Source organism: Actinia tenebrosa, unplaced genomic scaffold (genome assembly GCF_029948245.1).
Source record: "Actinia tenebrosa isolate PJP-AT-01 unplaced genomic scaffold, QUT_ActTen_1.0 PGA_scaffold0__85_contigs__length_37466705, whole genome shotgun sequence".
Lineage (NCBI taxonomy): Eukaryota > Metazoa > Cnidaria > Anthozoa > Actiniaria > Actiniidae > Actinia > Actinia tenebrosa.
The window spans coordinates 21,773,901-21,788,000 of NW_028292569.1; the positions used below are offsets into that span (position 1 = coordinate 21,773,901).

The 14,100-nt window shown below is 34.2% G+C and overlaps 3 protein-coding genes across 6 annotated transcripts in view; 1 reads left to right on the plus strand and 2 right to left on the minus strand.

Annotated features, from left to right (window-relative positions):
• Nucleotides 1-14,100, minus strand: part of LOC148913801 (immunoglobulin superfamily member 10-like) — a gene marked incomplete in the record, with an annotated part of 199,017 nt that overhangs the window by 80,741 nt on the left and 104,176 nt on the right.
• On the plus strand, nt 708-12,063 carry LOC116292496 (uncharacterized). Of its 4 annotated transcripts, none has more exons than XM_089025913.1 (6): nt 708-809; nt 3,585-3,950; nt 8,320-8,382; nt 9,278-9,319; nt 10,776-10,873; nt 11,008-11,147. In XM_089025913.1, exons 2-5 carry the CDS (start codon nt 3,644-3,646, stop codon nt 10,871-10,873), a joined length of 510 nt encoding a protein of 169 aa, XP_088882039.1. In that variant the 5' UTR covers nt 708-809; nt 3,585-3,643; the 3' UTR covers nt 11,008-11,147. The 4 variants fall into 4 exon arrangements, 3 of the variants coding, with proteins under 3 accessions (XP_088882039.1, XP_031555697.1, XP_088882038.1); XR_016119025.1 differs by lacking the exons at nt 708-809; nt 11,008-11,147 and adding exons at nt 2,439-2,532; nt 9,002-9,045 and having other exon boundaries at nt 10,776-10,861; XM_031699837.2 differs by lacking the exon at nt 708-809 and adding an exon at nt 2,439-2,532.
• LOC148913812 (uncharacterized) lies at nt 4,355-5,390 on the minus strand. The gene is made up of 2 exons (XM_089025933.1): nt 5,150-5,390; nt 4,355-4,987 (listed from the first exon to the last, which is right to left on the minus strand). Exons 1-2 carry the CDS (start codon nt 5,317-5,319, stop codon nt 4,948-4,950), a joined length of 210 nt encoding a protein of 69 aa, XP_088882059.1. The 5' UTR covers nt 5,320-5,390; the 3' UTR covers nt 4,355-4,947.

Below are 14,100 nucleotides of genomic sequence, written 5' to 3' on the forward strand. Positions count from 1 at the left end.
GTCAGATAAATTTCTATATTATCTAGATCAATAAAGTATTAAATATTAAATACAAATGCAAATTCTCATCATCGTCTATTATAAATAAATACATAAAAAGTTACTGGCTGATTAATTATTTGATGTTTTATTAATTCATAGAATTATATACAGACACATTTAATCATACGTATATACTTCGTTCGTTTGCTTGGTTGTTTGTTAATTTTGTTTTTATTATCGTTTGGTTATTTTTCTACTGTTCTCTATACCTAATTGCATTTACATAGCAAGGGCGTAGCAAAGTCTCGATTACAGGTGGAGGAGGGCCATTTTCCTGCCAAATCCAAATGGATCTCTCACGAAGCAATTACATATTAATTGGTTCCGGAACAAAACTTTAGGGGGTTGTATTTCTTTTTTATGAGAAGGTGAGAAGGGCGGGGTGGGTTGGGGGGGGGGGGGGGGGGGGGGGGTAGGGCTGATATGACTTCTTCAGTGTTTTGAGCTGATAACGTAATAACAAAAGTATCCAACTTTCAAAAGATTAAAGTCAATCAAGGTAACTCGTTGACCCCGAATTTTGATTTCATTATTCAGTTGAATTTGACAACGTCGAAAACGAAGATATAAAAATTCCAATGAACTTTAAATTCAATATACGACATTTTGATTGGTTTATCAGTGCAAGCACAGGAAGACCAAGAAAACATGGCGGCCAGAAATAGACTTAGCCTTGTTTAAGTGCCGGGAAGGCCTTCACCTGATATTATTCGACAGGAAATTGTTCATCTCAGCAATTACTGATGATATCCTTCAAGTAATATGAGGTATGAAAATTGTAAATCCTACGGTGTGTATGCTTATGAAATAAGAGAGTGACTTCTGCTCGAAGGTATCTGTAATTTAGATCATTTACCTTCTTCATCACGAGTCGAATAATGAACTGAATTATCATTTGAATATTGCCATATTGCATTATTCCGGTTGGTACGTATTAATTTTATTAATCGACGCTAGGGTCAACTGTTGAGCTTGTTTCACTGTAATACTTCTAAATTTATAAGCATTATATAATGATTTTGCAATAAAAAAATTGTTTCACCATTTACTCTAGGCTTAGCAGAAACGAAATTTGAGTTGTTTGTGGTCTGCTTAAAACACGAATAACTTGCACGAATCAAATATCCGCTTTCCACGCAGTTTGTTTAACCACCTAGGAATGTGATTTTTTTAACCCCGTCATACACCTCGTGTGGTATCAATGATGATAGTTCGTCCACCAGGTGTTATGACAAAGAACAAACCAATAAAGGTTACTGTATAATATCCACAAGTACAAAGAGACCTTGTGGTTTAGGTTCACTAGTTAGTGGGTCAAAACGTGTTCGTAGTTGATACCAAACAAATAACATATATTGTTTGTTTATTAAAAATGATAAGGAATCTTGACTAAGAAACTAGTCCCAAAGCCTTAAGTAATACCTCGACTTATACTTTACGTTTAATAAATTCGATTAATGAATAAATAAATAAATGCATTTTTGTATTGCATGCGCGTATTAAAAGTGCCATACACTACATCAATGGGATGCCCTCCCCTTGATAACTACGTTATACGGCTTATAGGAGATAAAGGGTTTGTAGTAAAATAAATACCTCACTTGTTTGTATACATAATTATATACATTTTTTTATGATCAACATTTTATCAATCGATCTTTTGAAATAATTCACTGATTCCTTACAAAAGTAATCTCCTCTCCTTCGTACACACCCTCGATCTATTAAAAAAATCTTGTAGCACTGCATAAGTTATCATATTCATATTATAAGACGCATTTGGAAGTATTTAACTAAAGAAGCAACTGAAAAACCTGTCCATGCTTTTGTGATCGGAAGAATCGACTATTGTAATAGTCTTCTGTATAGGTTACCTGAGGTACATTTTAACAAACTAGACGCATATCTGCGTGAACTCGGGCTTCGTAGCAGAAGATCGAAAGAATTCTTCGTGAACATTGAATTGTCATTCATTCAGATGGTACAAGGTCTGTTAGACTTTCGAAAAGATATTTGTCCTTGTAAATCACACGCGCTAAAAATGTTGGGGGAAGGCAATCAAGATTTTTACCATGACTTGTTCCGAAGACGCTCTACATCTTTAAGTGTGGGTCTACGTCCGCGAAAAGTGTGTGCTTTTGTAAGTGTCTTAAGCGTGTTAGACTCCATGTTATTCATTACTTGAAACAGCAACGAGTCCTTCGCCATATTCTCCATTACTCAAGCATGTGCTTATGGTTGATTCTAAGCATGCGCATAATTTAAGGGCTAAGGGTTTCTAGGGCGATTTGCGACTGAAGAAAAAAAAAACCTAATTTATAAGTAGCTTATTTCCCTATTGTCACGTGGTCATAATTCAACCAATGAGGGTTTTAGATATTATTCCCCTTTGTTTAAGCAAAGCGAAATGATGAAACAAGATGGCCTCCATAGGATTTCAAATCCTTTCCATCTGCTTGCTTTTAAACTTCTTCGAAATCGTTCAGCAAGGTAAAGAATGATTTTTGTCAAAGTGATCTTCAAACAAGTTTTAGTTTACTGACTGATACAGTTATTAACGATCGAGTGCTAAGAAACTCTCGTGCGTGAAAAAAGCGCCCCACTTTCTTGTCTGAAACCATTTAATCACTATCTAGACATCATGACAAGAAAACTTGCCCTTAATCATGAATGCCGTAGTGCACAACAGTTACTAGTGGCTCTCTTCAAATAATCGTTTGCCTACACTTTGAAGCATTCGCATATAAAATTGTATCAAATCAGTAGATGTCGTTTAATAAAACGGGTTTACGTGTCCTTGTATATCTATTGACTGAAGATATGAATTGCAATACGAACACAATATACACAGAGTCAGTCGAATCAGTAGTAGGTGTATATCATGTCCGCCATTTAATTTTGGATTTAGAAACAAATTGTAGTTTATGAAATGGGCTCGTTCTATTTAATCATAAGAAAGGGCCTAAAAACAGGAAAATGTTTGCTTTCACATTCAGATTTGAATGAAAAAGAAAATGAAGTTGTTTTTGCAATATTTGATTTTTCACGGCACTCCTAGCTTTTGTTGTTGATGATGTTGAAATTAAGAGCTAAAATATATTTATTTATACAAAACATTTTGGAAGTGGTGAAATCAATCAATCAATCAATATTCTATTCAGTACTTATTAATATAAAACAAATTTAATATATCTACATTTTTGAGAAATATATATAACATACATAAAAGTCCCAGCTACCTATGATAGCTTTGATAAGTGAGACTAGATAGGTAGCTACTTTTTACATAGATATAAATTATAATAGCAATTAGGTAGATGATACATTTTTCTATTTACATGGTATGTGAAGATACAAAATAGCATAATTCGTTTATGAACGTGCAATTAATAATTGAAAAATTGCAGAATATTGAAAATACTTATATATGTTTTGTCGTCTACGGATATGCTTCATGCAATACAGTCATCATTGCAGACAGCAGCACCATATAATAGCAAACATATAGTAATGCCTTATAATTTTCTTCTTTTTTGACAAAGTATACTTAATCAAGGGTCCAAAACATATCAACGGTTCTATTGGAGAAGATGCCTTGTTTATGTGGAATACGACGGATCGAAAAGAAATTCTTGCTGTCAGCTGGGGAATAAGAAAGGGCAACATCCCTGATCCTCAGTTTATCAGTGTTGATGGCTACCATAGAAGGGTGACCAAAAACAAAGATATTGGCGAAACGTTGAAAAGAAGAGTAGAATTTCTTGGAAACTTGACAATGGGTCGTGCTTGGTTTGTGTTGAAGAACCTTACTGTCAATGACACTAATGAATACATTGCAAGCATCAGTGACGATGAATCTAGTGATATACCATATTGTGTGCGCCTAAACGTTACGGAGAAGAGAAAAGGTAAGCCATTCACTTTTATGAGAATAACATAACTCACTTATTTCATATTAAAAGCGTCTGATTTCTAAACATTTATCCACAGACCGCCTCTCTTCGGCAGAGAGAAAAAAAAAATCAAAAATATCAATCAGAAATTATAGGATACCATCTCTGATATTGTTTTCGAGTTGTCTATCACTAGGGCTTTCTGAAATAAATATCAAGAAAGATATCCCAACGTCTCTGATATACTTTTGATATATTTGTATATATATTTAAAACGGCCATAATTTTTGCAAATGGCTGTACATATATATACATATATATATTAGAAATATATTACATCATTGAATTACTCTACAAATTTATAAATCAGAAAAGCATAATTTGAAAAGTAATAGGCCATTTCAAAAACGAGTGGGAGACTGGGTCGAGTTTTGCCTTGCAAGTGCTTATGGGATTGTTGCTAGGGACATGGTTCGACTTGGTACCTTTGATCTCTTCCAAATTCTTTTAGTGAATCGAACTTTTAACCATCGAAAGCAAAAATGCCAAAGTATAACTGCTGTGTGCCAGGATGTAGTAACAGCCATAGGAACCAACCTCCAGAATTCAATTTTTATTGCTTGCCAACTGACTTTGAACTGCGTAAAAAATACGATGTTCTCATCCGAAATGACAATCTGAAGATCACGTCTACAAACACAAGGATCTGTATGGATCATTGGGAAGGCGGAGAGAAATTAAGCCTAACTCATCTGACGTCTATCTTTCCATGGACTGTACGTTGTAACCTTTCACTAATGGCTTAGCAGTAGACAGTTGACTCTTCCATTCCATGCTATCTATCATAAATTTCCACACAGTACCAAAAGTGACTTTATATAGGTACCTTTGACAGATCAGTGCTGTAACCATCTGTTGGAAAGCTTTGAACTTCAGCTGGTGGCGTCTCATCTAGCAGTCCGGCCTCTGCTTTCTTCTTTAAAACATGAACGCCTCCATCTGGGTCACGTAATTACTTCGCAGCCAGATTGTTGTCGATATAATGTTTGACTCTACAATAAGAATGGGGAAAAAAAAAAAACTGTTAGAATCGTTATGATATAATAAATAAAAACTATCACTAAAAACGAAAAAAAAAAAAAAAAATTTTTTTTAATATGTAGAACTCAAAGTCAAATAGATCGAAAGATCGTAACTTGTGTTCAAGTACTCACCTTACTCTTAAATCTGCGAGTTTTCCAGAGGTCTTCCCTCCTCTACAAAGTAACCATCGACGAAGAACTGCACAAGTACACTCTTCAATAGGCTTAGGTAGTTTTGCTCCTGGTATATCGTTCTCATCAAGAGAAAAACCATTGGTTTTTGGATTAGAAAAGGCTGACATGTTACTTTCTTCTTAGGAAAACAAACATAGCCGTCCCTAGTAACGATCCCAGAAGCACTTGCAATGCGGAACTCGACCCAGTCCCCAACTCGTTTTTGAAATGGCCTATTACAAATTTCCTTTAAATTCTTTGAAAGACTTTGCAGATTTAGCAGATAGTGGCAAGCTGTTCCAAATCTTAGCACCTTCGTATCTAAAGCTCCTCTTAAGGGAATCTGTCTTCATTTTAGGAAGAGTTAATATGAAATTACCTCCTCTCAAATTATAACTGACAGAATCTCCCAATACATTAAAATCAGCACTTAAATACAACGGAGCTCCATCATTTAGAATATTATACATCAAGCAAGCTTTGTGCTTAAACCGTCTTTCTTCTAGGTTTTCTCATTTTAATTTATTAAGAATATCCACTGACCTAACATCATAGTCTGATCTAGTAATAATTCTCGCTGCTCGATTTTGCAGCTTTTGCAATCTTTCAGGCGGAGCCCTTATTAAAATTACCCCACACTACATCACAGTAGTCGAAATATGGTAAAATAAGGGCATTAAAAATAATAATCAAATGTATCAAATGTAATTACCAAGTACATCTTTATCACCACCCTTATGCAAAGGAAAAACTTTGGCTACTTTCCATTTAGAATGAAAAATACCAGTGATTAAAGATCTATTAAAAATGTGACATAAAGCAGGAGAGATAACCGAGGCAGCCTCTTTCAGTAGTCTGCCTGAAATGTTATCTAAACCAGTTGCCTTATCAGGACAAATTTGAGATAATAATTCAAATACTTCACTATTCGAAATTTCTTTGAATTCAAAACTGCTAGTAAGACTTTTATTCAATTATTGATTAAAATTGATTTGGCTTATAGGTAAGCTTGATGCCAGTTTTTTTCCTATCTGAGTAAAATAACTATCTAAAACACTGGATATGGCTTGAGGATTAGTAATCGCGATATTATCGTCTTCTTTAATTTGATTGATGTGACCATCTTTAGTTTTCGGCTTTGAAATTTGATTTACAGTACGCCATATTTTTTTCACGTTACCTTCATTTGAGATAATCGTATTTTAATAATACTCAGCTTTTGCTTTTTTGATAGTTTTGTTAACAAGATTACGAGCACTTTTGTACTGATTCCATATTTCAGTATTCTTAGTTTTAACAGCACGAGCCTTAAGTGCACCCTCTATCAACGATCATTTGCCTTATTGATGAAGATAACCATGGGGATGGTTTTCTTCTGACCCTTCTAGAACGTAAAGGGGCATTAGCATCGGCTACAATCAGAAAGTTTAAACTCCAATTATCCCACAAGTCCTCAACGCCCAAGTCTGAACTAGAGGTATCCCAATCTAAGGTTCTTAAATCTTCAATAAATTTGTACGGATCAAAATTTTTAAATTGTCTAGACGTAGTGTTTTTAGGTTGATGTTTTATATTAGTGATGCTGATACTTTTCGAATAGCATAAACAAGACTATGATCGCTAATTCCTAATTCCTAAATCCCATATGCTACCAATCTATCTGGTTTGTTAGTGATGACAACATCTATCAAAGTTTCAGAAGATTCTGTAAACCTCGTAGGCTGATTAACTACTCGAAAAAGCTGAAACAATTCCATTAGAAGTTTCAGCTGTCCAGTATTTTAAATTATCAATTTCATTCTGAAAAAGTTTTAACTCACTTGATAAATTCGAGTTAGCTTCATTTCCATGCAGTCAGCATATTCTTTATTCATACTTCTCTTTTCATACTATCCAATTCTACTCGGAGAGTTTCTAAATCGTCAGTTTCTTCTTCTACATCTTCAGTTTCTTTATCCTCAGATTCTTCATCTTCTTCATCTTTGTTGCTAGCACAACTTTGTAACCTCGACTACGTCTCGAGTTTGCATAACTGTCTCGAATTCTCCCAACCTCCCCTCGTGTGGCTATCAGGCTATGTAAACACGGAAAAAGTTTTCTATTGCTTAAATACTTCGACTTCCGAACGCTCGATTTTGTTCGATTAGTAAAGCCCTGCTGTTAGTTCGATTGTGTTCGATGCTCAACCATCGATTGACTACGCCGGGTTTTTTACACAGTTTTCTTCAGATGAGAATGTTCTTTTCTTCGTGTGTTATCACAATCAGTTATCAGAATTTTGAAGATTTTAAAATCAATATCCGTTCCAGGGAATGGGGGGAAGGGGGGGGGGGGGGGGGGGTGGTGGTGGTACTACCACCCCAACGTGGGTAGGGTGTGCCGCCAGGACCTCGAAATCCTCAGACCTTTTTTTTTTAATACCCTATTAATTATACCCTACCTAAGACTAAGAATCGTACAACCTATCCCAGACTAAAAGACGGAAAATACGAGTATTCAATAGTTACAATCTTACATGTCATTTCTCATTCTAAATATTGTCCACTAATTTTTAAAATGCCTGTCGATTATCGAGGATTTAATTCATACAAAACAAGCTGAACCTGCATATCTTACATGATTAAAGACAATCGTTAATGATCCTGAAAATAGCATACGCTTTAAACATTTGGTGTATTTGTTATTCATCATTCTTCCATTTTTCCTCCAGTTATTAAAGTTATAGATTTATTTAATTACATATTCTCTCTGTTCCACCTTATCAACCAACCAACCAATTATAAACCAACCTTCAAGTCAACAAAGCAACCAATCACTATTTGTTCATACCACTACCACTACAACAACAAATGAGACAAACAGGATAACTGAAACTAAACAAAATAAATTATGCTGCAAATGTCTGCAGTGCTCATGCGTATACCACTGTCCACTCTCGTGAAGAGCAGCCATTTTTCCCGTAACTCAATATATCGTATATATTCAAGTACACATGTCCAAAGTATTGATCAAAACTTGCAGATATATAAAGAAACGAAAACCAAAAAAGTCCTCCATCTTCAGTTACGCCCAGACACTACAAGGATCCCACGCGATATTGTTTTAATTATTATCTTTTCCCTCCACAGAAAAACCAACAGAAGGGCCTTCTCCAACCCCAGACACTACAGCTGCTGCTCCGAACAATACAAGTAAGGTTTTGATAGCTTCAGCATGCATAAAATTCTGGAATACTGATAAACAGTTATAATATGCATATATTATAGCATCGCGATTCACTCTCAATAGTCTCTTGTTTTTTAAGACGACAATATTTTATGGTGTTGTCGTTTCAAAATTAAGGTTTCTGATTGTCTAACGCGCGCGACGATAAAGGAAAGCTTGAAGCGCGCGCGTGATATTTTTACGCTTGTTGCTTGCGCCATAGCGCGCGCTCGTAAGAAGAATTTCGCTTGTGATCAAAGAAAATCGGTCATCACCTTTTTTTCTTTTACGTATGTTAAATTTTTTAGAATCGCGATACAAAGCTAATTACGATTTTGAAACGACAATAGCACGAAATATTGAAGGCGTTGGAAGAAAATATGTTCGGTATTGGGCAGAGTCGCGAACTCTCCACTAGCCGTCTCAAATCGTAATTAGTTTATAATATTCATTTCATTGCTGACGTATTTAAAATACCTATAGTTGTTTTGTTTAGAATGTTCTATTTCTAAATGATGAATTATATATATAATTTTAATGGACATTTTTCATCCTAGTCTTTACTCTGCACCTTTAATTATAATATTTTCCTTTTCTTTATTCCAGATAAATAGTGAAAAATAGTGATTTTGCATCAGTTCCTTAATTTTGTTAGTATTGCATAAATAATTTAACAATAGCTTGTTAAACCTCTTTTGGCAGGCGGGAGTCTGTTGCGGCTATACGGTGGAAAGGAGAGAGAGAGAGAGAGAGAGAGCTAATTATCACCAAAGTACCTCGCATGTCAATGATATCACTCGCCTGTGTATAAGGAATCCATAGTCTGAATGAAAGCATATTATTATTGTGTACCTTATTTTATTTCTTTTATTATTGCTATAGGAGCACCGACAAATAAAACAAATACATTTTCGAACATTACAAGTAAGTTCAGTAATAAGTAATCATGTTATATTAAAATCTAGTAGCATTTGAATGTATAACGTTTAACTTATCAATATGAATATAATATTTTTTAAATACCAGACTTTATCCTACACATTCATAATATACCCTTATGTTTACTCTTATGTATTCCTGACATCATGGTTTCCTTAAATATTGTAATTGCATCATTTCCTTGATTTTGTTAGTATTGCATTAAAATAATTACCAGTAGATACAAACTCGAACATTGAAAATAAGTTTACTAATAAGTAATCATGTTATTGACGATTTGCTTTGTAGATAAACAAAAAAAAAAAAAACATTCAATAATATTGTTAACAGTCATTCAATCATGAATGACGAGCTCAATATTACGTACAGTTCGATCACACGTTTTATTTGAGTGGAGACAATTTTATCATAACGAGGTAGCTTTGGTAGTAGGAAATAATTGTATATGGTTTTTGTAAGATATATTGAAAACTCAAAATTTGAATTAACTTTGACAGAAATGAATTAGAAAATGAAAGTTTGTCTGCGGCTAGCTATGGAAATGAGCTAAGATGAACTAACCATTGGTGTAGAATGTTATACGTAAGCTGAAGGTTTAGAGTTTAGAGTTAATTTGTTTTGTCACGAGCGAAAATAAACTTTGTTCATGCCACAACAAAAAATCAAGATAAGACCAGGATGCGTTTAAATAAATAAATAAATTGACTTTATTTTATTGAGGGTGACATACATTACTGGTGACCCAAAGTTTTCATTATGGCCCTCCTACAATTAATAAGAATCCCAACTGGCAAGGGGAAACCAGTTGGCTATTTACAAGCATGGTCGAGAAACTTAATCTGAACTAATCAGTGATCAGGACAAATACAGTCTCAGCTAGTGGCCACAGCTTGCGAGACCGACGCTATGACCACTCGACCATGCTGCCTCTTAGTTAATGAAGCCGATGGGTTATTATAGTACAAGCAACTTTTACTATGTTACAAAGTTCTTTTCATTGATAGCATATTTACATTAATATTTTAAATATAGCTAGTTAAATAATGTTAGATGATGTACAGAATTATAGAGTAATCAATGGATATAAATGATGATTAAAATAGGCTTCGCTTAGAAGAGTAGTAGAAAACGATTCCTTACATTATTTATTTGTTGTTTCTTTTTTCGTTTGATTTGTCTTATTTTTGCGTTTTGCTGAAACACTCGTATACGGCTCATCTTGATTTTAGCCTTCATTGTCTGACATTCCCGTCACAGATACTTAACAGCATGTTCATGAACCTGAAACACCGTAGTAAATAGAGAGAACGAGAGATGGAGGGGAAAGCTAAAAAGCAACTTTGTTTTAAAAATTGTTGTTTTTCTTCATAAGGGAACTCAAACTTATTTTATTTTTGTACTCTATTTAACTTTTGATTAACCTAACTATTTGTCTTTTAAGCACCACCCGAACCAAACTCGTCGAACATACAAAGGCACATTAATGGTTACACAATATTAACGGATATTGCACTGGTGTTGTGGCACTTTTCAATTTAGGTAAAGGTCGCACTTAATATTTAAAATAATACTTATCGATGTTTATTACAACTTGAATTCGACTATATTCATTTATTACTACTTCAAAATATTTGCAAGCTTTAAAACTGGTTTACTTTACTTTTATTTTCCAGGGATTTTGTTCTCAACGAGAGAGTCAAAATCGTTGAAAGGACGAAACTAGTACCTAAACTGAGAGTATATGGACCGCGTAGCACTAATGAAATAGTCAAAGATATAGAAGTAAGTTATAGTGCTTGGGAACGAGGTTATTCCGGGCGAAAGCCCTTGGAATTAAATTCGGAAATTATTTTTCCGAATTTAATTCCAAGGGCTTTCGTCCGGAATAACCTCGCTCCCAAGCACTATAACTTACTTCTATACCTTTGACTAGTCCCTAAACTGCAATTTTGTTGTTGTTAGTGCGTGGGGGATCATAGAAATCACCACAGGTTGTGTATAGACATTGAAGGATTACTGTAGATCTTAAAAGGGGTTGAACAGAATTACTTTGCGATGGCTTTAGCAGTAATTAAAACTTTGTTATGCGTGCTTTGAGGTAATGGATACCAAAAACATGTTTAGAGCACTTGATATATATTAACCTATACATTAAAACTGAGTGAAGTTTCAAACCGAAACTATCTCAATTCTTTTTAAAAGCTCTTTTCACACTAAAATGCTTAAAAAAACTTTCAGGATACCAAGACAATAGTGAAATTTTGTGTAACAAAAAGCTACAGAAGAGGATTTTGGTTGTGTGAGGTCTGAGGGGTCATCATATTCAGGTCTATTGCTTTGCATGATTGAACTTTTCAAGATGAGAAATAAACCAAAGTACAAATCAGAAACCGAAAGTTTTAAAAAAAATTAATTTTTAATCTTTTCTTTTTCTTCGTTTGTTTGTTTTTGTTTGTAAATTATGCGTATTTGCGTGTGTCTTCAAGTAGTCAGTTGAAAATAACATATTAGTAGTAAGATTTACATATGTAAATAAAATAATAATAAAAAATAAAAAACCATTGTAATTATTTTGTTTATTTCAACTTTAACTCGTTTTTTAAGCATTGCTTTTAGTGAAATTGCGGATATATTATATATCTAAGCAATTGCCCAGTTATATCAAGTCAAAGTCAGATCAGATGTATGTTCATTTTAAGCTATGCAAATTAAAGCTTTCACTATCTGAAGATATTATTATTATTATTATTATTATTATTAAGAGTAGGTCTCTGTAAGACTCAAGCAAAGTGGGAAATGAAATTTTTTGACCACCCTTGAAATTTGGTGTGTGAGTAGGCCTTTATATGGGATTCACAAAAACAACAACAATTTGGTCACCAAATGTATTGTTGCCATGGAAACGGCAAGTGTTTTATGAGACCTTAATTTCCAATTTTTGGAATTAATTAAACCCACTTGAAGGTAAAATTCAATGCTGTGTTTCTCATACATGTTAAACTTAATTTCCTTAAAACTTTCGTCTATTATAAAGTATCTTTTCTAGTCTAGAAAAATACCAAGTATTGTTAGTTTGTTATTTTGTGCATGAAATATTCGTGCCTTCAAGTAATCGGTGTATCAACTGTTTTAGCAACAAGATAAAATGGTCAAAATGTTTTTTGGTCGTTCTCCAAAAGTATTGCATTTCTAATATAGAGGCTTGGTGGGAAGTTTTCTGAAACATTGAAGTTACCAAATCGTGCAAAATCTCTGCGGGTACAATCATCTTTAGTCCTTGGATAGTCAAAATATAAGGCCTAAAATTCAAAATGTCCTAAATTCAACCATATCAAAGCTTCGAAAATTAGCACCAAAAAGATGCCAATAAGCTAAACAAGCATTAGAGGTTGAAGGGTAATACCTAAATAACAAAATTCTAGCAAAAAAAATAATGTTCTAGTCTGCAAACAAGGTAAAAAAAATTTTATTCAAAGTAAGCAATGGGTTATTTGCAATTTTCGTCATTTTCAACCTACCTTTATCGTTTCATTGTGACTTTTGTGGCGCTCAACTTTCCAAATTTTCACAAGGAAATGTTTCTTGGAGACTCAATAAGCATTTAGCGAACTAACCTTGGTCGTAAAGAGCTAAAATCGAAGCAATAATTAAGTGGTTCTATAAAGGATTACAACAGAATACACAAGTCATCGAATTCTCGTTCGAAGCAATACAGCATTTATAGTTTCTTCGAGCTTCAAAATTCCTGTATTTCGTGACAGAATTACCTGTAAGCTGTTATTTAACATGAATGCTGAACTTTTGAAGGCTACAAAGTAAAAAAATATGCTTATTTTGAGAATATTTGAAAGAAAGAATTCTTGATCTAAAGTTGTTGTTCTCATTTTCAACCGCTGACCGGAAGTATGGAAAAATGAATGAGACAGATTTTGTGGTGACCAGACATCTTCAAACATTCGGCCTTAGCAAATGTACTCACTTAGTCAATGAATCCGATTTATTACTCTGCCGCGCAGGTAAGTATAATTACAGGTATTTCATGTTCAGCCAAATATGGCCCATTTTAACTCACATATTACAACATTCAATCTTATATGTGTACAACTCGCTGACCGGAAGTTTGGAAACTGATGATTTTCTCTGATTTGACCTGACTATTCCAGAGACATCCTCTCCAGTAAATGCCAAGCTTATCACGATGGTGGTTGCATATACAAATTTATTAGAATTTTCCAGTGATATGTCAAAAAATCCTGTTGCGTGGTTAACTTGCAACGGCAGATCTAGGGGAGGGGTGCATGGGAATTTTGTTTCCCTTCCCCCTAGATCCCTAGATGAGCTGTTATCTACTGCATTATTGGGGTTTGAGTTTGTAAGCAAAGGGTGCACCCCCTCCTAAAACGAAAATCCTGGATGATGTCTCCCCTAATAGAAAAAATCCTGGATCCGCCCCTGACTTGCACGGAAATTATATACCAGCATGCGAAGAATAAATTTTTGACAAGAGCGCAGTGAAAACAGAAGTGAAAGATCGTCAAGGTAGTCGGCATGCATGCTTCGAATAACTTGTTGTTGTTTTTTTAATACTTTATCACAAGATATACCCCCTCTTCCGCTACTAAAAACTCCGTTCCTACAACTATTTTCACATAAACTTGTCAAAATAGAAATTCGAAACTAAATTATTAACTTTAAAGTGGGACTAACATGAAAATCCTCCGAAATTTAATTTGACTAAAACTTCAATCGAATAATCTTTAAGGGTT